Below are 25,936 nucleotides of genomic sequence, written 5' to 3'. Positions count from 1 at the left end.
TTTAGTTTTTTTAATATAGAGGGGATTACTTATATGAAAATGTAGGTTTCCACCTGTAGTCTGCAGTGTTACAGCCTAAATATAGGTTTACCACCTCAGTGAAAGCTACGCCTCAGTTGACCTAGAGCCACAGGAAATTTGTTCAAAGGCAATGAGCATTGCTAATCTCAAGACCTACACTGAGCTCTAGACCCTATGTAAGGAGATGGCTCAATATGGTTTTGAAAGCAGACAGTTAGTTCTGGGATGCAGTTGCTGACTGTAAGTGTATGACCTGTTTGCTGAATTAGGAGGACGCACGGAAATTTTAGACCCCTCCCCTTGACAAATACTTGGGGTTTCTACCTCCACATCGTCTGATGCATCCCACCCAAGGATATATCAAGTAGGGTTGCCAACCTTCAGGTGGAGGCTGGAGATCTCCCACTATTATAACTGATCTTCAGGTGATAGAGATCAGTTCACCTTGAGAAAATGGCAGATTTGGAAGGTGAACTCTATGGCATTATACCCCATTGAATTCCTTCCCCTTCTCAATCCCCACCCTCCTCAGGCTCCATCCCCAAAATCTCCAGCTATTTCCCAACCTGGAGCTGGCAACCCTAATATCAATACTTCCACTCATGTGATGATTTTCCATGCAAATGATGGCTCTCCTAAGAGGACCAGCATCACTTGGTGATGTAAACATACAAGGAGGCCAAACCACATGGATGGAATGATTTATATTGTTTTGGGAAGGACATCGGAGGAACGTTGGGAATGGCAGCTACTATATTGCCCTAGGAATGTATAAAAGGTGACAGGTGAACAGTTGTTGGCCTGAAAGCTAGAGCTATTGTGGATGGCTTGACCCAAATTCCCAAACCTGTTGACAGAATCAGTTTGTTAGCTGCTTCAGCCGACAGAATTATATGTAGGTGTGAAAGAGGTTTGTTTGTTTATTTCATTTATACCCCATCTTTCTCCTCAATGGGACCCCAAGTGGCATCATTCCCCTCTCCATTTTATCTTTACATTTATCTAGAGAAATACCGCACTTTTCTCCTGTGCTGTGGGACTAGGGTTGCCAACCTCCAGGAGGTGGCTGGAGATCGCCCGTTTTTACAACTGATCTCCGGGTGACAGAGATCAGTTCCCTTGGAGAAAATGGCTGCTTTGGCAATTGAACTCTATGGCATTGAAGTCCCTCCCCTCTCCAAACCCCGCCTTCCTCAGGCCCAACCCCCAAAATCTCCAGGTATTTCCCAACCCGGAGCTGGCACCCCTTTATGAAACTCAAAGCAAGCTTACATAAAAATCAACATTCAGACTTAAAAACCACATTACATAGAACTTCAAACTCAGCCACTCTATTGTCTGATAACAAGCCTGTCTCTTACTTGCCAAGAGCACATTTAAACAGTCCCACTTGAAAACAGTAAAGAAACTGTTTTACAAAGTGTGCAAATATCTCCCTCCCTCCCTCTTTTAGCGTAGCTTGAAAGATGAGAAGGCAAACTGCCAGGATGTTGAGAGTTGCTCGGCGTTTCAAGTTTCTCAAGCTGTTTTGCTTATATTTATACCTTGCTTTTCTCCCCGATGGGGACTCAAAGCAGCTTACAACATCATTCACCCCTCCTCCCATTTTATCCCCACAGCAACAACTCAGCTCAGGCTGAGAGTGCAGTTTGCCTGTGGTTGCCCAGAGAGCTTCCACGGCCTAGTGGGATTTGAACCTTGGTTTCCCACATCCTGGTCTGACCACAATGCTGGCGTTGGGCCTGTGCAGTTGACCAAGTGACCTCTGTGACTCTGTATCCTCCCACCGAGTGGTAAGAACTCTCCTCTTCACCTGTCAGGTGATGGCACAGGGTAGAACATTTGGAAGAATGGGCACCTGTTACCCTGTCTCCTTAAAGACACAGATCTCTTATTATAGACACAGACACTCTTGGGATCTGAAGTGTTCTGGAGCTCATGGCTTCAATGAAAGCCACTCTGAATCCCTATAGCCTGGATTCCCATTTCACTTCGTCCATGAAATTGCTGCCTAGCAGTCCTTTCTTTTCTCACCTTTGTCCCACCCTCCCACTTGGAACAATGATGCCAGTTGTTATAAAACTTCAGTGCATGTGCATGAGAAACCTTTTATTTTGAACACCCTGTCAAGTGTTAACGAGGAAGAAAGTGAAAGGGCTGTGGGGTCAGCATTGGGGCGCATGTGTTGTATGTGGAAGCTTCCACGTTCAGTTGTTGGCAACTTCAGCTTAAAGGATTGCAAGCAGAAGGATTTAGAAGAGCATGGTCTTTGGAAAGCAGCGCCGCTGGGCTCAGTTAGGGTTGCCAGGGCTCTCTTTGCCACCAGCGGGAGGTTTTTGGGGCGAAACCTGAAGAGGGCAGTGTTTGGGGAGGGGAGGGTCTGCAATGCCATAGAGTCCAATTGCCAAAGCAGCCATTTTCTACAGGGGAACTGATCTCTATCGGCTGGAGATCAGTTGTAATAGCAGGAGATTTGCCCTTGTACAAATCTATGGTGAGACCACACTTGGAATACTGTGTACAGTTCTGGTCACCACACCTAAAAAAGGATATTACAGAGCTTGAGAAGGTGCAGAAAAGAGCAACCAAAATGATTAAGGGACTAGAGCAACTGTTCTATGGGGAGCGGTTAGGACGCTTAGGGCTGTTTAGCTTGGAAAGAAGGCGGCTAAGGGGAGACATGATAGAGATCTATAAAATTATGCATGGTTTGGAGAGAGTGGACAGGGAGAAGTTTTTCTCCCATAATACTAGAACACGGGGTCATCTGCTAAAGCTGGAGAGCGAGAAATTCAAAACAGATAAAAGGAAATATTTTTTCACACAACGCATAGTTAAATTGTGGAACTCCCTGCCCCAGGATGTGGTGATGGCTGCCAGCTTGGAGGGCTTTAAGAAGGGAGTGGACATATTCATGGAGGAGAGGGGTATTCATGGTTATTAGTTAGAATGGATACTGGTCATGCTGCATACCTATTCTCTCTAGTATCAGAGGAGAATGCCTATTATTTTGGGTGCAGTGGAACACAGGCAGGATGGTGCTGCTGCAGTCGTCTTGTTTGTGGCTTCCTAGAGGCACCTGGTTGGCCGCTGTGTGAACAGACTGCTGGACTTGATGGGCCTTGGTTTGATCCAGCAGGGCCTTTCTTATGTTCTTATGAGATCTCCAGCTAGTACCTGGATGTTGGCAACCCTAGGCTCAATGGACATAGGGTTTCCAACTCTGGCTTAGGTAGGAAGCTACTTGAGATTGGGTGTGGTGTCTGGAGAGGGCAGGGTTTGGGGAGGGGAAGGGAGTTCAACAGCAGTGTGATGGCATAGAGCGCCAAAATAGACATTGTGGGGTTTTTAAAGAGTTGGGTCCAGGGGATCTGGGCCCAACTCAGGTTTCTCACAGTCACACAGCAGCTGTGGGAAATGGCTTTTTAAAAATAAAGGAGAGCCTGTTTGGGTTCCGAATGCTGTCTTGGGGGAAAGAAGGGCTCCTGCCAACTCCCCCCAGAGCTGTTTGAGCATGGAAAACAGCTTGGGGGGATATTTCCCTGTTTTTTCTGCTTCTTGTGCATATAATACTCCACATGGAGCAGCCAAAATTGGGAAATAACCGCTTCAAGTGATTTCAGCATAGGAAAGCAGCTTGGGGAAAGGAAGGACCTCTTCCTCCCCACAGAGGCATTCGGAGCCCAAACAAGCTCTCCTTAATTTTTTTTAAGCCATTTGGGGAACCCAAGTTGATCCAAGGAACCTGAACTCGGTTCTTTAAAAACCTGAATGTCTAGTTTGGCCTGGAGTCAGCCCTCCAAAGCTGCTGTTTCTTCCCGGGGAATTGATCTGTGTAGTCTGGAGATCTACTGTAAATCCAAGAGAGCTCCAGGCCCCACCTGGAGGTTGGTAACCTTAGGTGGACCAGTTGTCTGACTCTGTATTGGTAGGGTTGCCAGCCTCCAGGTGGTGACTGGAGACCTGGGATTACAACTGCTCACCAGGCGACAGTTCACCTGGAGACAATGGCTGCTTTGGAAGGTGTACTCTATGGTGTTATACCTATTGAACTCCCTCCCTTCCCCAAACCCTGCCCTCCTCAGGCTCCACCCCCAAAATCTCCAAGTATTTGCAACCTGGAGCAGCCAGCCCTATGTCTTGAATAGCTTCATGTGTTTAGCTTTAGCTCAGTGAACAAGTGTAGGCCTATTCCCAAAGTAAAGCTCAACTTATTTCAAAGGATCAGAAATATAACCCTTCCCTACAGTGAAATCAAAACAAATTGCTCTTGATTTGGGCTTTCCTGGCTTGCATAAACTTGTTTTTTGTTTTTTTTTAAAAGAAAATGCTCTACTGCTTGTACTTTAACCACAAGGCCTCCCCGCCTCATTATGTTAATTGTAGTAGGTGAATAAGAGACTTCTAGTTTAGTCTTCCCTTTTGCCCTTGACCATGAGAGTTTCAATTATCTTCGGTAGCAACACCTTTATCATCGAGGATGCAATCCCTGATGAAGCATCAGTTGTGAAGCTCATTAAAATAAGGCACTGCCGCCCTTTGGGAGTCTGGAGATTCCTGTTTGACTAGAACTGAGAACCGTACAGATGAGTCAATGAAGGTTTTATGTACATGTGCCATAAAAGGGAGTTTCCCGCTGAGACTTGGGCAGGTGGAATGTCAAGTATCTGCGTATGGAAACGAGAGAAGCAAGTGACGTCACCTATAGAAAGCACTGCAGAAAAAGCTTCCGGAAAGATAAAATGTACAGCTTTTGAGACCCAAATGACTTTGTGCCTTGTGTTAGAAGGTAGGCTGCGTCCACGTGTTGTAGGATATTGCGTGATCATTGCTCAGTAGTGGTCATTCAAATCTAGGGTTGCCAACCTCCACGTAGTAGCTGGAGATCTCCTGCTATTACAACTGATCTGTAGCTGATAAAGATCAGTTCACCTGGAGAAAATGGCCGGTTTGGCAATTGGATTCTATGGCATTGCAGTCCCTCCCCTCCCCAAACCCCGCCCTCCTCAGGCTCCGCCCCGAAAACCTCTCGCCGGTGGCCAAGAGGGACCTTGCAACCCTATTCACATCTGGTTGGGAAGGATTGCTATAGCAGAACGATAGTGTAATATCCAACTATGTGTGGATGCAGCCCTTATACCAGTAAGTGGTAAAACTGAGTGTATTTCACTCTTTGGGTCATGCATGCTGTCAAAGCCGCTCTCTTACCAAAACCAAGCTTGTGTTTGGATGTGCTGTTTGTATTGTTTCTCCCTCTCTGTGTAGAAAAACAGCTTGAATCCCTTGTCTTTAGTTTTACTAGAATTACTGATGGCTCTTCTAGTTTTACTGTTCTTTATTTCCCAGCCTCCATTTAAAAATGTTCCTTTAAATGGATTTTTTTTTTACTTAGCTGTTTTTATGAATGCCAGTTGCTGGAGAGAGGAAAGGGCACTGTTTATGCTACAACTGTCAACTGGTAAAAGGCAAAATGTTGGTTAACTAAGAAAATTCTTTACATTCATTAGCCAACTGAAACTATACGGATAGAGCCTCAGCGTAGGCGATGTGACATTTTTAACAGCCAAAATACTAGTTGTTGCAAGGAGAAAAGCCCATTTTAATGGTTCCTCCTTCTGTCCCTTGCAAGAACTTGCTAAAAGCAAAGTAGCCTTAAAAATGAGCAAGTATTTGATTAACTTTCAGTATCACTAATTACAGCTGGTTCTCAACCAATTAACTAAAAGTTTAAATGAGCAGTCTACGGGATAGTTTACAGCCCTGACAGAAACGGGAATATTAAACCTGTCAGTCAATTTAGATAAACCACATAGATTATTTACTCTGACTCTGATTTGCATAAAAGGATTTTAATGTATTAAAATGTTTGTGGAAACTGAGAGTTTTTAGTTGCCATAAACACTGCCTGCTTCTGAGCATTGTGTCTACTTAAGATGCCCTCTTCAATGCTCCTTCTTATTCCTTACTGGAAATTCAGTTCGCCATCTTTGTTGCTGTTGCTTCTAGTCATTCCAGTAATCTGGTTTGCATCACCCCAGAGAACGGTCACCTGATCCTGCGTCTTTCATAACTTGGCAGACATGCTGTAGCATTATGTAGCATGGATTCAACAAATACAGCATTTCTCAACCTTATATGATATCATAGTGTTCCTATTCAACTGGATTGGTGTTCAGGCAACTTTTGCACAATTTGTTAAAACTCCTGGAGTAATCATCCATGTCATGTGTGGAAGAACATTATGAAGTGGCCACACCCATTTATATAGTCCAGTTTATGGCTTAATAATATGGCTAATTTACTGACTTGGCTATGTACTCAGTGCAGTGTTCTTATAGGCAGCAACTATGTTGACTCAAATTAAGATCATATTTTAGAGGCATAGACCTGGAAGGGACCTCAAGGGTCATCTAGTCCAACCCCTTGCACTACACAGGAAATTCACAACTTACCTCCCCGCCTTTCCCCCATTGACCCCTGCTCTATTTTACGTGACTAAACTTTGTTAGCTAGCTTCTACAGAGCTTTACGAGATGAGACTCCAAGAAGATGGAAGAGTCAGGCTTTTAAATGAAGAGTTCCATTTTTCTAAGCTATTTTTAATTATTTGCCTCTAGCCTGAGGGCCATCTGCTAGCTTCTGACTTCATAGCTTGTTGGTATATACTGATCATTTTATGTTTGTCGGCTTTTACTGTTTTTACTTGTGAGCTGCCTTAAGCCGGTTTCTGCAGTGGTAGCGTATACATTTTCTAAATAAATTAAAAAGAAGAGTTTGGTGAGATGCTAAAGCCTCGATTGGCCAATAACAAAGGGCTTTGGTCATAATTAATCAACAATCTACACAAGCAGCACAATTAAGTGATAGAATGGACTACACCACTTTGCCCCAGATTTTTACATTTATATCCCACCTTTCTTTTTTGTGTGAAACTTAAGGCTGTGAATACATAGAATTCTGAGGAAGTCACCTAGTTAAGCACTGACTAGATACAGACTTAGTTATCTTCAGTAAGGTTGCTCTGTTCAAACCATACCCTGGGACTATTGGTAGACAATGGCTTAAAAAAATGTATGTACCAACCTCTATGTACCAACAAAACTAATGTAGCTGATCACAGGGTTAGCTAGGATTTTTCCAGCTACGTTTCTATATGCATAGAATGCCCTGTTCAGTCTTCCAGACACACAGACCAAAACTCAGAGTGTTTGTACATCCAAGTTGTTTTGCTGCTTGCTTCCTTTGCCATCTCCAAGCAGAATCACTGGTGCTGTTCCAGGCTTCTTGGCAGAGCCTCAAGATGTATGCAGTCTGGTCACTATTGGTGAGTGGCAATAAATGGGTGGGAAATTGGGTAAGGGAGCCTAGGGCAAGCCAAGCTCTTTAATCTTTCTCTTAACTTCCTTCCCTCTCCCTTTCTGTCTAGTGAAGGGGTGTCGAACTTATTTGTTATGAGGGCTGGATATAACATAAATGTCAATTGACCAGGCCATGCCTCGCCAGCCCAGATTGAGGGGGGGGGGCTGCCTCTGCTGGAGAGCCCGCAGTGAGCTCACCTGCCCAGATTGGGACTGGCTCATGGGGTGAATAAAAGCTCTCAAGGGGCTGGAGTCAGCCCATGGGCCATATGTTTGACACTCCTGGTCTTGTGGCTTCACTGGATTCCCTATGCCTTTTTCTTTAAGCAAAATAGATCTCTACAGCACTTACTTTCTCTCCATCTCCTCTCGCAATTGCACTGCATTTCCTAGCCTGAATATAAAATAAAACCTTGGGAAGAAACATGTACATTGTTTATTCACTGGGATATTAAGAAGGGGTTGAAATGTGAGCTCTCTTTATGGGAGTTCACACCATGGGTTCACTACTCACCAAGCTGGGGGAAATTTAAAGGTAGAGGGACAAAAGATTTTACTTAACCACTAACTTTTATTCGTTTTTCCCAACATACAGAGCAGAAATCGTTCCAGCGCTACACAAATGAACGAGTTCACAGCTTTGTGTAGAGCTGGAAAAATTTCTGTTGTGTGTGTTGGGAAAATGAATAATTGTGGTTGAGCAAAATCTTTTGTCCCTCTTCCTTTAGAATTTTCTCAACTTGGTGAGTCACTGCTAGCAGGGAAAAGGGGTGGAGAGGCATGGAAAGAAGGCAGAGGGCAGGAAGGACTCTGCTGAGAAAGCATCATAACTTAATGCATCTGGACTGGCAAGAGTTTCTGTACTAGATTTGTGTGTCTGTATGCAGGAAGCTGAGAGGAGTGGTGCTACCCAACATACTGGGATATCTGCTTTCAGGCATTACTGCAAACCATGGTTATCAAGCAAAGTGCAAACGGTGGTTTGGAATGCCAGTTTAACCCCTACCAACAAACAGGTTTGTTGCGCAGCCTGCATTCAGATATCACACTAACTAGAGTTAACAATGATTTTTAAACTGGATTTGATCTTGATGTCTCAATGCAGCCAGCAGGTTAATTTGGTATGTGATAAATTATATGGATGACTTCCATTTTTAGGCAGGAGGTTAAACTGCTCTCATTTTAAAAGCCTTCTGTTATTTGTAACATGAGTTGATTAGTTAGATAAAAAAATGCACAAATGGTAAAGAACAACATTAAATAATTGATTGAAAACATTCAGTATATTCAAATTTGGAGTAATGCCCATTTTACTTTAGAAACATGATTTTAGTGTGTGTATCTGTGTTTCCATATCAAGTGTAGGCATAATGCATTCCTGGGCATATATGTGGGAACTCTGGCCAATCAGGATTTCTTGACGTGTACATGGGTGTGTATTTTTCTACACTTGATCACATGCAGCGGTTATTTTTGCTTCATAAAAGATGGAGCTACTCTCAGCTGTTGGACCTTTTAACCCAGTTTAAATCATGAGGGTACCTTGGAAGTGTCAAAACAGTAAACTTATGAAACTTAAATAGCTTCATCCAGCTGATGGCGAAGTTTTGGCTTCGGTTTTTAATTAAATTGAATTTGCTTCCTGATGTGAGATGAGGAAAACTGCTGTGTGAAAGTCACTAGTCTGTCTCCTCCTTCTGCCGTTCCTTGAGGGCATCAAATGAGCCTTTCTATATTCATTCCTTTGGATTACACAAAGGATATGAGCCTCTTTTTCTATTAGCCTTTCAGTAGGCATAATGATAGACTTGCAAGGGAGAATTGGCTTGATGTAAGAAGAAAAGTCATAAAACTAGTTCGCTCTCTTTCTCCTACCCTTTCTGATCTTGAGTTAGTCTAATTGCACTTGGTGGTGAGCAAACTCCCCTCAGCTTCATTCAGAATCAGGTGAACAATACCAGTTCCAGTGCAAAAAGAGCGCCTGTATGCAAATGAGCCTTTAGGCATAACTTGATTATAACTTTCGGCATATCTTCAAGTGGCTGTTAGGTAGTAAACTACGGATAGAGTAACATTACCAAACAGCAGATAAAGTGGTAGCCGTGAGAGCATATGGGAAAGTGTAAAATCAATGGAGTAATCAAAGAAGATCTTATAGAAGAATATAAATCACAACAACTGAATAAAAAATGGATAAGTGTTTCTGTCTTTGCCTTTCCCCATGGGTAGACTCTCTGTTCGACTGGGGTTTTCGAAAATCTGCCAGTCAATTCGTTGAGGGGTAAGGCATTATGTCTGGCCAAGAAGAAAAGTGTTCGAAAGGTTGGAATGGTTAAGAATTCAAGATAATCCGGGAGCACTGGAAAAGATGGGGTGCTCTGTCCCCAGAAGGAGGGTGCGCATTTCCTTCTGGCATCACCACTTAGTTCAAGATGGTCCCTTCGTTCTAAGTCCATGAGTGTCTTATTCATTACTAAAGGGAGGTCTGAGGGAAAACTTGGATAGGAAATCTGTAAACTTGAAAGTGCACAATACCAAGAATCGTTGGAGAACACTTTTAAAGACAAAAACAGTCATTGCCAGGGGTTGGGTTGCAACTGTTCTCCCTCCCCTCGCCACCCCGAATGTTTCTCACAGCAGATATTTGTGACCCTTCTGTTATAGGTGGTGGGGATTCATAGGATACTGGTGGACGATAAACTATGAGACGTAAGGAGGTGCTGCAATAAGGAGCAGGAAATCACTTCCACCTCACTCTTGGGCATCAGGGTTCTTGCTCTGTTGTGCTTTCTCTGTTAATAATTATATGTTTGTATGTGGATGAGGCTTTGGGGGACTTCAATGGGGATACAGTATTATATTAAAGTCAAATCAAGCCTGAACTGACCCTAGAAGCTAAAATGACTAAACTGAGGCTATCGTATTTTGATCACATTATGAGACGGCAAGAGTCACTGGAAGACAGTCATGCTAGGAAAAGTTGAGGGCAGCAGGAAAAGAGGAAGACCCAACAAGAGATGGACTGACTCAATAAAGAAAGCCACAGCCCTCAGTTTGCAAGAGCTGAGTAAGGCTGTCAAAGATAGGACATTTTGGAGGACATTGATTCATAGGGTCGCCAGGAGTCGGAAGCGACTTGACGGCACTTAACACACACGCACACATTATATTAAGTTAATTGTGGATTCTTAAATTCATGTAGATTGTTGTGATGTTGAACAGTTCTAAAGCCAAAACATTTGAAAATGATTTTGAAATCAAAGCTTTAAACTTTTCGTATGATTTTAGCCAATGGGATTGTATCTCATACAGCAGATACCTCCTACTGCTATGGAGGTCAATCCAGTAGCAAAAGCTAAATATTTGGAGGCTGATGCAAGGTCCTGTAAGGGCATTTTGAACTTCATCATAGTTATGAGACAGTGACTATTCATTCTTGAAACCCTTACTTCAGTAATTCTATAGGACAGGCTTGCTTTCAAGATAGTTACGTGCTGTATAGTGATTGCTTCTGACCTGGATGGCCCAGGCTAGCCTGATCTCGTCAGATCTCAGAAGCTAAGCAGGGTCAGCCCTGGTTAGTATTTGGATGGGAGACCACCAAGGAAGTCCAGGGTTGCTGTGCAGAGGAAGGCACTGGCAAACCACCTCTGTTAGTCTTTTGCCATGAAAACCCCAAAAAGGGGTCGCCATAAGTCGGCTGCGACTTGATGGCACTTCACACACACACAGTGATTGCTTAGAAGAAGGTGTTCATGGAATCACAGAAGGAATATGATCTGCAGTGCTTAAAGTCAAAATTACACGCCCATGTGTTGGTGTATGCTTGTCAAAATTATGTGTCTAGGATGTAGTCCAAAGCCCTGCATGTTAAGGGCCTTTGGGGTGAGGCACTGACGTTTTCTTTGCTCACAGAGTAGAAGAAGGAAGCTGCTTTCAATATGTCAGAGCAACTGCTGAAGAATTTTCCGTAGAGACGGGACTCTTGAAAGGGCTGTGTGTGATTTTAGTAAAAGTTACAGTGTGTGCAAATATTCTGGCACCACCTTTTGAAATTTGCATTTTAAAAGGGAAGCAGACAATACTTCTCAAAAATAAACACACACAAAAAAAGATTTTAAGAATGCGGAAGTGCCTTCTAAAAGTAGAATGGACACAGAAGAGGAATCTTGCTCTACAGGCCAAAGTCGATCAGCAACTTTTGTGGTTACATTTTTCTCTCCTCTGGCAATTTTTGGGTGGGGATGTAGCAGATTCTGTCACTCATCTTTTGAAAGATTGAAGACCAGTCCTGCATTTTGGTAAGGAATGGTCCAAGCCAAATGGGCTTTGAAAGTTTCTTTGGAAAAGGGTTCAAATCATTGGAGTAGAGAAATATGTCTCAGTTTAGCTTCTGTTTGTGTATTATCTTCCTGGTAGCATGAAGAAAATACTGACTTAATTGGTGTAAAGCAATTTTCAGTACACCTTGGCTGATATCAGTCTAAGCTGCCGTAAATATTTGGCACAGAAAGATGTATAATTAGATAATCAGATGCATAATCAGCATAACATGATCCAAAGACCTTTTGAATGCCCCTTTGAGCTTTTGTTAAATGTAGCCAATGCCTTGATGTCAGTTCGTCTGCTATTATGCATAGAAGTCCAATTAGAGGTGCCAACCTCCAGATACTAGCTGGAGATCTCCTGCTATTACAACTGATCTCCAGCCGATAGAGATCAGTTCACCTGGAGAAAATGGCTGCTTTGGCAATTGGACTCCTTGGCATTAAAGTCCCTCCCTCCCCAAACCCTGTCCTCCTCAGGCACCGCCCCAAAAACCTTCCACCGGTGGCAAAGAGGGACTTGGCAACCCTAAGTCCAAGGGGTCTGTCTAATTTTGTGTTGTGTGTTTAATAGCCGTAGCTTGTTCACTGTTGATGCTTAGAGGTTTTTCCCATTAAGGAGACGGTAGTCTGTTGCTGAGCACTCTAGACCTTTTGGTACTCTTTCAGTACTTGAAAAGGCACTGGGAGAGGTACGGTTGACAGGTAGCTTGGACTGGTGGGCGATTGCCGGCCAGTCCTTCAGCTGGCTTGGAGTGAGGATCACACGCACAGCCACACATGATGCGATTATGTCACTTCTGGGTTCACCCTCAGAAGGCTGCATCGAGACGGGACACTTTAGCACTCAAACCCTCCCCCAAACACTAGTGTTTTTGTGGTTTGAGTGCTAATGTGTCCTGGCGCAATGCTGCGCTCCCGGGGTAAACCCAGAAGTGATGTAATTGCATTGCACGCGGCTGCACGTGTGGGATTGTCGCCCTGGCCCCGGCCAAAAAACCTCCTGCCGGAGGAGAGGGGGGACCTGACAACCCTTGGGAGAAGGGACAATGAAAAGATTGCCTGGTTCTCCCACAATCAAGCCCTTGTGCTTTTAAAAAATGGTTTAATTCTTCCCTAAGATATACGCAGCGGCCACGAGTCAAACACAGGGCCACCATAACATCTAGTTTGGCTAGCAGGAAGGCAGAACTGCAGGAGGAAAAGTGAACATAGAGAAAAAGTAGAGCCAGGGCTGTAGGTCAGTAGAATAAAACCTCGTGTAAGAATCCTTTTGCTTTTATGGTCTACTTCTAGTCTGAGGACTGGTTTATGCATATTTCAGGCTGCTGAATGTTATTTTATGCTGTTTTTATGTCCTGGTTTATGTTTATGGCTAGTTTTAATATGGCTAGTATTAATAATGCTGATTCCTATACTGTTGTTTTTATGATGTATTATATTGCATTTCTTTTATGAGCACCATTGAATTTGGAGCTTCTATTTAGTCATCATGGCTGAATAGCTCTGTCTTCCCATGGAGATGCCTAATCTCATAAGAACATAAGAAAGGCCATGCTGGATCAGACCAAGGTCCATCAAGTCCAGCAGTCTGTTCACACAGTGGCCATCCAGGTTCCACTCCATTCTATCACCACATCTTGTGGCCACAGATCCCATAACTTACTTTAGCACTGCATGGGAGAACCTTTTCCCCTATGTCCTGAAATGACTGTCAATCTATGTCACTGGGTGACTGACAAGTGACATCCTAAGCCAAGTGACACCCTTCTAAGTGCATGGAAGTCAAAAGTGTGATTCTGCTTAGGATGGCACTGTTAGTAATGTTACTGCCATCTTGCTTACTCATTAATTAAAAAAAACAACAACACCATCAAGGCACCTTAAGTGCTGGTTACCAAAGCTTCCCTTAGCCATTGCCGAGGTAAATATTGTGTGTGTGTAAAGTGCCTTCAAGTCGCAGCCGACTTATGGTGACCACTTTTGGGGATTTCATGGCAAGAGACTAACAGAGGTGGTTTTGCCAGTGCCTTCCCCTGCACAGCAACCCTGGTATTCCTTGGTGGTCTCCCATCCAAATACTAACCAGGGCTGACCCTGCTTAGCTTCTGAGATCTGACAAGATCAGGCTAGCCTGGGCCATCCAGGTCAGGTAACTATTACTTCTCTATTAATTAGCAGATGGTGGGAAGCTACAAAGAGGTATTTAAGGCATGGTAGCTCACTGGAAGAGCACATGATTTGCAGGCAGAAGGCCCCAGGTTCAGTCCTAGGCATCTCCAATTTTGGGTCAGGGATTATAGTGATTCTTAAATGGAAGTATGTCATATGTTAAAAACCTTGCCTTGCATTTTTGCAGCTCTTCCCATTGAGAAAGAGAACTGCTTTCTTTAAATCTGGAGCTGTTTGTTTCTTGTCAAAATTCCTCAATTTCCTTGCTGTTTTATGTTTTAAAAAAAAAAGCCTTGTTAGCTCCCTGGGAAGGGGGCAGTATTTAGAAGTGTAATAGCTGCTGCATTCCACTAGGGGTCTCTCATCCACTGCTGATATTAAAGTTTTAACAGCTTTGAAGAAAAGCAGCATTTTGTTCAGGTGAGATGCAAAGTATATGGAATGTGGAAAACTAATATCACTATTTTCTATTTGTTGGACAAATGCCCTGACCTAGAAAGTGTATCAGCAGAGGTGTGTGTCAGGTTGCCAGTAGGCCTGGAGAAAAAAAAAGTCCTTTCTGTTTAATAGAGGCTTAATATATGGAAGTGGTCAGCTGAGAAGCTTTTCCTGGCATGGAGGTAAATAACATACTATTAAGCCTCTATTAAGGGACAAAACAATTTTTTTCTCCAGGCCAACTTTAGGTGTGTGAATGTGTCTGTCTTTATGTATAGAGAGTGAAAACGGTGACTTCCAAATGGTGGTTCTTATACTGGTAAGGTTAAGAGGGTGCTTTTTGGGGTGAATATTTGAAGGGCTTACACTTATAGCTCATATGAGCTTTCTTTTCCCTTCCCTATCATATCTCAACGAACTTTCTAAAAAATGTAGTTTTGAAAAAGTAGAAAGCATAGGAAACCTGCATAAATTTGAATGTTTCTTACAAATGGGTAGGGTTGCCAGCTCCAGGTTGGGAAATATCTGGAGATTTTGGGGCAGAGTATGAGGAGGGTGGGGTTTGGGGAGGGGAGGGATTTCGATGCCATGGAGTCCAATTGCAAAAGCAGCCATTTACTCCAGGTGAACTGATCTCTTATCAGCTGGAGATCAGTTGTAACAGCAGGAGATCTCCAGCTAGTACCTGGAGGTTGGCAACCCCACAAATAGGCTATGATCCAGCTGTAGATATGTGCAACAGCCAGAGAACCCAGAAAGGAGGTACACTTCTGTGTCGAAAGTAGTCCATTCAGTTTAAGGAGTTCCACTTGAACATTGTGAAAGGTGTAGGTGAATTGGCTACATGTGTGGAGTTTCACACTTACATGAGGTGTTCCTTTCCAGTATTGGGGCCCATATGTCATATTTTATGAAATCCCCTAGGCACTCAAAGGGCCATGAGGACACACCTTTGGTCTGCAGTGGGCAAATAACAGGTCCAAAGTTGTCTCTGTCTGGTGGAATTCAGCCAACTGTAAAATATCGCATTAGGTTTATGAAGGAATACAGCAGCAATACATGATTTCTCCCTTAACAGGACAATTTAAAAAAATGTTATTCAGTTCTGTTTCTGATGGGGACTTCGGTTTGTTTTCAGGTCTTCATTGCTGTGAACTGCCTCAGTACAGACTTCTCTTCTCAGAAGGGTGTCAAAGGCCTTCCCCTGAATCTTCAAATTGACACCTACAGCTACAACAACAGGAGCAACAAACCTGTCCACAGAGCTTACTGCCAGATCAAAGTCTTTTGCGACAAGGTAAGGCTAGCATAGTGTAGTGGTTAAAAGTGTTGGACTCTGATCTTGGAAACCCAGGTTTGAATCCCCACTTGGCCATGGAAATTTGGTGGGTGACCTGGGGCCAGTTATACACTCAGTCTTGACCCTGGCAAGTATTTGGATGGGAGTACTCCAAGGAATACCAGGGTCGTGATGGAGGAAGGCAATGGCAAACCGCCCCAGAACGTCTCTTGCCTTGAAAATCCTACAGGGTCGCCAGAAGTCAGCTGTGACTTGACATATATATGTCTCTTGCCATGAAAACCCAAAAAAGGGGTCGCCATAAGTCGGCTGTGACTTGACGGCACTTTACACACACATACATGTATATATGTATATGTGTGTGTGTGTGTGTGTGCATATATATAGCTGTCAAGTCACAGCTGACTTCTGGCTACCCCATAGGATTTTCAAGGCAAGAGACGTTTTAAAGAATATGAAAAAGAACAAAATGACCACAGTTACAATTAAATCAATTACACCAAAGAGAAACAAAAATGATAATATATTACAATGATAATATAATGCAGAATGTATAATACAAGATAACAACAATACATAATACAGTAATAATGACCGTTTAAGAGCCCCATGGCGCAGAGTGGTAAAGCTGCAGTACTGCAGTCCCAAGCTCTGCTCACGACCTGAGTTCGATCCCAACGGAAGTTGGTTTCAGGTAGCCGGCTCAATGTTGACTCAGCCTTCCATCCTTCTGAGGTCGGTGAAATGAGTACCCAGCTTGCTGGGGGTAAAGGGAAGATGACCGGGGAAGGCAATGGCAAATCACCCCGTAAACAGTCTGCCTAGAAAATGTCGGGATGTGACGTCACCCCATGGGTCAGGAATGACCCAGTGCATGCACAGGGGACCTTTACCTTTTAATGACCATTTGATAATAATTATCGTAATATTTTTAGCCTGGATCATAAGATTTGTTTGATACTTGATAAACACAGTATTGGTATTAAACAATGTTTTAAAATGGATTATGAAGTAAATTAAATTTAAAAAATACCTTAAAATACCAATTCCAAATCTTTAATTGGTCCTTTATTCACATAATTTGTCAATTTTGCCATTACCGCATATTCACCTGGTTTGCTCTGCCAGTCCTCTCTGCACGGGCATTTCTCTGCTTTCCATTTTGCTGCCAATGTTACTCTGGCAGCCATAATCATATATCTGAACAGTTCTTCCAAAGTTTTTTGAATTTTTTTGGGTAAAATACTCAAAGCTACATCTTTAGGAAGACTCTCCTCTCCCAGGTCTTTGGGGTTCCCTCAGTTAATTAGTTCAGCCCAGACAGTGTTGAAATGACTTGCCCCTCTTTGGATCGTTCAGATTTGTTTAGATAAAGCAATATTTCTAGACCTGTTGAGGAAAGAGAATGCTTGTGAAAAGATGCTGTGCAAAAAGGCTCCAAGGTAGTATCATTTATGTTGCAAACACATGGACTGAGCAAATATGCACTGTGTCCTGCTGTATGTTAGTTTTGGCTGGTTTGATTATCAATAGCGTGGGGAAATAAGTTCTCATTGCTGTGAATCAAATCCCAATACTTCTTACCTGTGTGAGAGAGCCTAAATAGTGATGATGCTTAGTTCTCAAGAAGATAAAAGGGTACATCTGTTTTGCCAACCTTCTGGTCTGCCCGATTTTTTTCCTCATGACTCTTGAAGCTCCAACCATCTGCTTGGAGTGGTCATTCTGCCTCACTGCTTCTGTCCCAATTAACAACAACAAAATCCCTTCATGCTAAATGCAATTAGTAAAACATTAGAGAACAGTCATCTGTGTTATCTCAGTTGTATTAATCAAGGCCGCTTGCTTTAGAGAAAGCCAGTCCAGGACAAATGATTTCTGTTTCAAGCATAGTACGAATCAGATCTCCAGATCTGATTGCGAGATGCAGGCTTCCTTCTCTTCTGTTTGGGGTTTCTGCAGCCAACGTGTTGCTGTCTTCCTTTAAGGCCACAGCATGATGCTGTGGTTAGAGTATTACACCAGGATCTGAGAGAACCCAGGTCAAATCTCCACTCTTTCATGGAAGCTCGTTGGCTGACGTTGGGCCAGTCACTCTCTTGGCCTAACCTGCTTCATAGGTTGGCTGTTATGAGGATAAAATGGAGGAGGGAGAATAATATTGGAATCCTGTTTGGGTCCCCATTAGGGAGAAAAGCAGGGTATAAATGTCTAAATAAAATAGCCAGGTAATTTAAACAAAAATTATACATGCTTATTGGCTTCATGTCCCACTATCGCCAAGAATTTGGAAGGGCAAGTAAAAAAAAATTACGTGGGCTGTGTGCATGTCAGCCAACTTTATCCCTGAAGCACGAGAAGAACACTTTCCCCTGCCGTGTCCTTTCCACATGCACAATTCACATATTCAAATAGCAATGTGGGAATTACTGTGGGTGAGCACCCTGCTTGTGGGAGGAATGAAAGAAATGAGGGTCAAGTGGATGAGAAGTGCCTGGGTATCTATGCTGCTGAAGGTACTTGTTTAGGGCAGTAGCCACAGCCAACAGCAAATATCCTAGGCAGCAAGTAGATCCAGGTTGCAAACTGTCAAAAATTAATTGGGCATTTAAAAGTGACATGGCTTACCAAATTTAAACATACAACATAAGAACATAAGAAAGGCCATGCTGGATGAGACCAGGGTCCATCAAGTCCAGCAGCCTGTTCACATAGTGGCCCAACCAGGTACCTATAGGAATCCCACAAACAAGACAACTGCAGCAGCATTATCCTGCCTGTGTTTCACAGCACCTAATATAATAGGCATGCTCATCTGATCCTGAAGAGAATAGGTATGCATCATGACTAGTATCCATTTTTACTAGTAGCCATAAATACTCCTCTCCTCCACGAACTCCCATGAACATGTCCACCATCACAAGCCTTCCAAGACAAGGCAGTTTTATTCCTTTTTGAATTTTGGCTCTTGAAACTGTGCGATTGATTGTGTATGCAACTACCTAAAGGCATTGGGATGGATCCAAAGGTGTCTTTCCTCTCACAGAAGGAGTCTTTCCATCCATGAAGATAGTTTCAGGTGGGTAGCCCTGTTAGTCTGCAGTAGAACAAAATTCCAGTCCAGTAGTGTACTTTAAAGTTCTGGAAAATGTTGTTGCTCTTTAAGGTGCTTCTGGACTCCAGTTTTGTTCTTCCAACCATGGAAAAAAATCTTTGAATCCTATCCAATCATTTTGATCCCTTCCACCTTAGTAGTGGTGAGAGAGACATCAACTTCTTGCTTACATCCCATCAAAGCAGGTACAATCATGGCTGATTTGTATTCTCTGTGGCATATCTTTCCAGTATCTTGTCCGAAGTCCTGAAGCCTTGTTTCGACATTGGAAGTGTGTTATTGTAAGCCCTAGAGACTGCACATTTTGTTGGCCCAGAAATGCTGCTGCGTGCTACTTCAGCAAATGGCGGCAAAAGTTGTAAACTGTAGTGCATGGCAGCGCTCCCATCTCTCTATCTTAGTTGACTTGAATGGCAAGTAGGCCTCATTTCCAATGCAAAAAGTTCTGGTTGCCTTGGCAGGAGTAGCTGCTGCATCAATTGACTTGGCAAGGTCCAGGGTTACTGACCTCAGTGGGCATGATAGAAAAAAAACCCCTTCTTTTCTCTGCTTATTTGACAGGGGGCAGAGAGGAAGATCAGGGATGAGGAACGAAAACAAAGCAAAAGAAAAGGCAAGTGCACTGACCCCAGCTCTCAGCTGAACGCCTGTAAGTAGAAAATATTAAGCACCGTCAAATTTAGAGGACAGTTGCCACTAAACCTTACTTTGAAGTGCAATTGGTGACATAAACCAACCTTTATTTTAAAAGGGACTTAAATATCTATAACACTGCTGGCATAATTCCAAAGGGTTTCCTCTTTAAAACCATGCCTTTATTTAGTCCCAGGGTAAGGTGAATGAATTCAGCTTGGGGGGATGGGGGGATTGCTTTGATCTAATGGCATCAAGGAGAGCAAATGCCACCTGCCATCAAATGTCTATTTTCCCTAAGGTGTTGATGGTGGCGGAGGCATTTGAATTAGCAGTGTTTCAATTCATTTCTGGAAACGATGAGCTGGCGAAACTCTTGAACGCTCCTGGGTGCGTTGCAATATTACCTTTCCATCATGCTTATGACCCTCAGGGTGGCTTTCAAAATGAAATTCTATGTGCAAAATATTCCAGTGCGACCCAGAAGTAAAACTCTGTGCAAGGCTATGCAGATAGAAGTGGGAATCCCAGAGGACCAAGTCAATGGGCTGCCGTCTTTTGAACTCCTAATATGATGGACATTGAGGAAGCAATTCAGAAGAGCACCAGAATTTCTGTACTCACTTCGTCAGTTTAGGCTGTGCCCATGCATTGCTGGATATTGCCCGCTGTGGTGGTTATTCACTTCCTGGACTCTCTCATCCATGCAGGAATATCCATTTGTGAATTATCACTGTAATGTCGTGATTCCGCAATATTGCGCAATAGTGATTCTGCAAACAGTGTCTTTAAGACCGGCTACACTTCAGATTGCTGGTGTTAAGGAAAATTTTGTGTATGTGTGTGTACGATTTGCCTTTGCTCATAGCCTCCTTTTTCTTTTCTCTTTGTCAGTTCCCGATGTTAAAGTACCCATGCTTCCCTCTCACAAGCGGACAGATATCACTGTCTTCAAGCCGTTTATGGATCTTGAAACTCAACCGGTTCTTTTCATACCTGATGTTCACTATTCTAATCTGCAACGCGGAGCTCATGTACGATATTTTCTTTGCTTATTTTGGGGGGAGGGAAATGGGGAAGAAATTCCTCCTCCTTAACCCGTAGTAACTGAGCTGCTAATACAGCCCTTTCTAGGCAGAGGTATGCAGTCATTTTGGTGCTGGTTGGGTTCAGAAGACCGGTTTTCCTAAAGACGGAGATGGCTGTTGAGCCTCCTTTTCCCAGCACTAAATCCACCATTTCAAATGTTTTGATGTGGTGAAGATGCTACTGATCATGCTGTGGAGTATAAGAGGTGTGTTCTAATTCAGCAGGCCTCCAAGCAGACTCCTATTTGATTTTAAAATATGAATTGTTCACCATGACCTCCTTAGTCAGTGTTGTGGTAATCATTATGGGCAAGAGCAGTTGCCTTTAAAACCCCACCAGATGCCAAATGAATGGAGAAACCAAATGCCTTATAGAGGGCCAAACCTAAAATGGCTTAATTTTATATAAATTAAGGACTTTTAGTTGGACATCGGTCCCCAAGTGTATGGGGGTGTGATTTGGATTGGGACTGCAGTTCACGGAAAGAAGGGGTCTCCTCTGAGAGTCTTTTTCCTGAATTTAAAGGATCCGGGGGGAGGGGTGCTTTTTGCCCCACTGGGTCTACACCATCAAAAGCCGTGTAGTCCCCAGCTGGGCAAATATTACCCCCTGGGTCTGCTGCATGCTGAAAGCCAGCATGTTGTAGTGGTTAAGAGCAGTGGTTTGGAGCGGTGGACTCTAATCTAGAGAACCGGGTTTGATTCCCCACTCCTCCATATAAGCAGCGGACTCTAATCTGGTGAACCGGGTTGGTTTCCCCACTCATACACGTAAAGCCAGCTGGGTGACCTTGGGCTAGTCACAGCTCTCTCAGCCTCACCTTCCTCACAGGGTGTCTGTTGTGGGGAGGGGAAGGGAAGGTGATTGTAAGCCAGTTTTATTCTCCCTTAAGTGGTAGAGAAAGTTGGCATATAAAAACCAACTCTTCTTCCTCTTCCTCCTCCTCCATGAGAAGGAGGCTTAAGCCCCTTCTCCCTGAACTCTGTGGTCCTGATGCAAATCTGACCCTGGCATGTTTGGGAATTGAGTTCCCAGCAGGGAACTTTCAGTTACTGTTTGACTGAAAGTTGACAGGGAGGACACATGGAAAATGTAACCTGTAGCTGAACCACATGTAGTAGGCAGTTTCCTAAATAGGCTGGTGTTGGTGGTTGAGTTCATTAATGTGGACAGCAGGCATCTCGCTTCCCTGCATATTTGCCATCTAATTAGTTGTCAAAAGTCCCTGGCTGGCACGCCATGCCACCATTGAGACAATCAGCTGCCAAATTATAAGGATTCTCTTTGGAATCTGGCAGTCAAGGGCAGGTAGCAGGTATTGAAGCTGATTGCTTATAAAGGCTCTGTGGAGACAGAGGGGCAGCCCAGTTGAGGTCTGTCAAGGTCGAAGCAGCATACTCTCCCTACGTGGCCTTGTAGATGCTGGCTGTAACAAAAGGCAATATGGTGGAAATCAACCAATAAAATGTAAAAGTGGGCCACAATACATCCAAGTTTGAGGCTAATTTGTGCAAGTTGCTGACTTGGGTGTACAGAACTTGTATCTGTTTTTTGTACCAAAAATGGCACACAGAACCCCTGTTTTCAGAGCTTTGAAGACTGTGGTGTTTAAGGCTCTCCCCAACAGACATCCTGTGAGGTAGGTGGGGCTGAGAGTGGTGCTGGGAATGGAGATGTTACACAGTCCTGGCCCATGTTGGTCCAAGTAAGAAAGACAAACCTGAGGCAAAGGGCAGAAAAGAAAGGCTGGAGTCGCACAGCAAGGACTTGGAAGGAGGAAAGTTTCAGTTGTGGCAGAGAAAGCAGAAATAGTATATGTCAGACGCTTTAACTGGGTTTCATGGGACTTGAAGATAAAGGCAGCAGGGTGATGATGGTGGTGGAATGTTCAGCCAAAGAGGTGGAATGACAGAACCACTGAGGGCAAGGTGAGAGGAAATGACAGAGTGAATGATTTCCAGTTGTGAATCAGCTTTAAATAGATTTTCATCAGGTGCTGGATTCACTGAGGGCCAAATGATGTTCTGTGACTGGAAGTTCAGATGTGCTGTTTGGTTCTAAAGATCTGTTACTATGGGGTTTTAAATAGGATATCAATCTGGGCTATGGTGCCTGGGAAGGAAGGATTCAGTCTCCCCCCACCCCACAACCTCCATTATTTTAAATGCCCTCTCTGAGCTGTTTGTAAGCTCAAATTGAGGTCAGGAAATGGAGCTCAATACAGGTATGTATATTGCCCCCCCCCCCCCGGTGTTGTGCCTATCTCTGTCCCTCCCTCCCCAATCAGGGCTTAAAATAGAGAGAGGGGGCATTTCTGACTAGAAATCTTTTGGAAAAGGGACTGGGGCTATGATGCTTGGGAGTTAACGCTCAAGTTCTCTCCCTCCCCCAGGCAGGCACTTTTATCTAAGGGCTGAACGATTCATCTTGAGTTCTGGTTAGGAAGCTTTTGTGTTGCATGTAGTTTGGCCCTGATACAAAGAGAACAATGTGATGTTATGTTGCTGGTCAACTTGCTACTTGGCTCAAGAACACTGGTCAAAAATAACTTGGAATTTTTCTTCCCTGCTAGGTTTTTCCTGTTGCATCTGATGAACTGGAAGGTGAAAGGTAAGATGCACTTTTGACTTTTCTCCTGTGGTGCCAATCCTTGGAAGGGTGTCCTCTATTTTATTCTGGTTGCATGGTGACCTGTTGGGCATAAAATGAACTATGGTTTACCATAGAAAGTCATTCCCAATAATTTTTGGTGGTGGTTATTTTAAGCTTTTATTGGATTTGCTTTACTTTTGGGCGCTTTCGCACTTGCTGAATAATGCACTTTCAATCCACTTTCAATCCACTTTAACAATCGTTTGCAAGTGGATTTTGTCATTTCACACAGTCAAATCCAGCTGCAAAGTGCATTGAAAGTGGATTGAAAGTGCATTATTCGGTGAGTGTGAAAGTGCCCAGTTTGTGAACCATGATGAGCAAATTCTCTGTGGAGAAGCAAATTATTCATTTTCTAACTAAATCAGCATTAAAGGGAGAGCAGCAAACTGTCCCCCATAGCGGCTTTTTACCAAGGCAAGTCTGTAGGTATTTTAGGATGGAAGCTACAGGAAAATCCCACTTATGTTTGAAGATTCGAGAGCAACCTTGGCTCCTGCCTTTCTTTTGCTAGCTTACCCTACTGACATAATTAATGTGGGGAAAAACCCTTGACCTGGAATAAAAATACAGCAGGAATATATGCAAAACATTTTTTGGATAGCCACTCATTGCCCAATAAGGACAGCCCCTGGCTCAGTAACTGATCACCTCCTTCGCAGACAGAAGGCTCCAGCTTCAGTCCCTGTTATCTCCAGTTAAAGATATGTCAAGCAGCAGGTATTGGAGGAGACTTTTCTGTGCCTGAGACCCTGAAGAGCCACCGACCATCTATCAGAGCAGACAATACAGGACAAGATGGATCAGTGCTCTGAGTCTGCATAAAACAATTCCACGTGTTCATGGGAGCATCAGAAACCTCTGTGATGAAGCTTCACAGACATAATTTGGCATGATAATGCTTTTCCTCTTCGGTCAGCACGGCAGTGGACAGAGTGCTGGTTTTAAACGTGGCAAGGCCAGACTCGAGCCCCGTGGCGCAGAGTGGTAAGCTGCAGTACTGCAGTCGAAAGCTCTGCTCACGACCTGAATTCGATCCAGACGGAAGTCGGGTTCAGGTAGCCAGATCAAGGTTGACTCAGCCTTCCATCCTTCTGAGGTCGGTAAAATGAGGACCCAGCTTGCTGGGGGTAAAGGGAAGATGACTGGGGAAGGCACTAGCAAACCACCCCATAAACAAAGTCTGCCTAGGAAATGTCGGGATGTGATGTCACCCCATGGGTCAGGAATGACCTGGTGCTTGCACAGGGGACCTTTACCTTTAAAGCGAAACTGGACTCCCACAGCTGTAATGGGCAAATGTCTAACTTTCTGCTAACCTGTCCTGGCATGGATATTATTAGAACATATTGTAATTTCCTCAGATAATAAGTACCAAATACACCCAGATCAGGTTGTTTTCCCCCCCATTGTCTGTGGAAGCCAAAATGCAAGTGGCTCAGAGCTGGAGGAATATGCTCTGCAGTGAAGGACAGCTTTTGCCATGCAGTAGGATGCTTTGGATGTAAGATTTAGAACTCAAGCCCCTGTATCAGACTTAAAATACTTCAGTTAACTATCTGACAGTATACATTCAAGGACCAGACTGTGCACAGGATTAGGCAGGAGCTCCTCACAATTTAACAAGGGGTGTGCTAAACTAATTGTTGGCTTATTTGAAGTTTACAATTGGCTTTGCAATAAAACAAGCTTGGAATGGCCAAAGTCCTGTGTTCTCTGTTTCCTATGAATTGAAATTGTTGCTATAGCACTGTTGGATTTGTTTGGTTTCTTCTCTCAGCTCTGCCATGAAGAGGGGGTCTTACATCAATGAAGATGATTTTGCTGCCACCCCAATTAAACTGACCAGAATAGAAGAACCCAAAAGAGGTAATGCCTTTCATCAGGAGGGGGAGTAAGAGTCCTGTTTTGGATTTTACTAGGTGATGGACCTAGATGGTTCCTAGAAGAACGCCTGCAGAAAGGGAAGGAAGTAGTGAGCTATGCAGGTGCTGGAGCCTTAATGGGCTAGTTACCGTATAGTTCATGTTTGGTCTGAAATCCTCAGATGAGGCGGTGACTTGAAATGTATGCTTCGGTGGAACAGAAAACTAATACTTTAAGAAACTAGTTCAGTTTTCCCTAAAGTTTTCCCTCAGCTTACAGTGTCTGGGGTACACAAGGTTGCCTAGAAACAAACGGAGGCCCACTTTGTATTTACATGTTTGTGCTCCGGAATGAATACCTAAGTTACAAGACACATGTTCACGGTATCTTGCTTGAAAGGTATCTGCGTGCACAACCAACAGCTTTTGCCTGCAAAACAGACCGAGAAAAAAGGTTCAGGCCTTCGTTTAAGATGGTTGTGCAGGAAAGTATTGGAGTCTCTGTATGTGGATACCTCATGGTGTTGTACACACTGTGTACTAGAACACTAAATCTAGATCACAGAATGCAACACATGGAAACATCCTTGAGAGGGAGGAATGTTCACTTCAATGAAAAACAAACTTTCCTTGGTGGTGGTGTTTTCCAACCAAAGTGAAAAAGATAAGTTGACTTGATTAAAAAAAAATTACAGTGAGTCACAAAATGGAGGACATCGTCTGGCACAATGTAGTGTAGAGTGCAGGACTCAGGCCAGGGAGACCTAGGACTGCATCCCTGCCCAAAGCTAACAGGGTGACCTGGAGCCAGGTCACTGTTTGTCAGGCTAAAGTACTTCACAGGATTGTTGTAAAGGTCAAATGAAGGAAGGGAAACCATGTGAGTCATATCGAGCTCTTTGGAGGTAACATAGCATAAGAATTTAATGAATAAAACGTACCTCCTTATCTCAACTTCTGCCCTTATT

General features: G+C 43.6%; 1 protein-coding gene across 3 annotated transcripts in view; it reads left to right on the top strand.

Moving 5' to 3' along the window:
* Window positions 1-25,936, top strand: part of GRHL1 (grainyhead like transcription factor 1) — a 65,848-nt gene that overhangs the window by 29,611 nt on the left and 10,301 nt on the right. For all 3 annotated transcript variants that reach the window (XM_056856321.1, XM_056856320.1, XM_056856319.1), the window contains exons 9-13: window positions 15,453-15,611; window positions 19,291-19,378; window positions 20,257-20,396; window positions 23,024-23,061; window positions 24,884-24,972. In XM_056856321.1, the coding sequence (XP_056712299.1) occupies window positions 15,453-15,611; window positions 19,291-19,378; window positions 20,257-20,396; window positions 23,024-23,061; window positions 24,884-24,972 (514 nt within the window). The remainder of the gene's footprint in view (window positions 1-15,452; window positions 15,612-19,290; window positions 19,379-20,256; window positions 20,397-23,023; window positions 23,062-24,883; window positions 24,973-25,936) is intronic.

This window comes from Euleptes europaea, chromosome 10 (assembly GCF_029931775.1).
Source record: "Euleptes europaea isolate rEulEur1 chromosome 10, rEulEur1.hap1, whole genome shotgun sequence".
NCBI classification, from domain to species: Eukaryota; Metazoa; Chordata; class Lepidosauria; order Squamata; family Sphaerodactylidae; genus Euleptes; species Euleptes europaea.
Note: the sequence above shows the minus strand (reverse complement) of the source record. Positions and strands in the feature narration are given on the sequence as shown.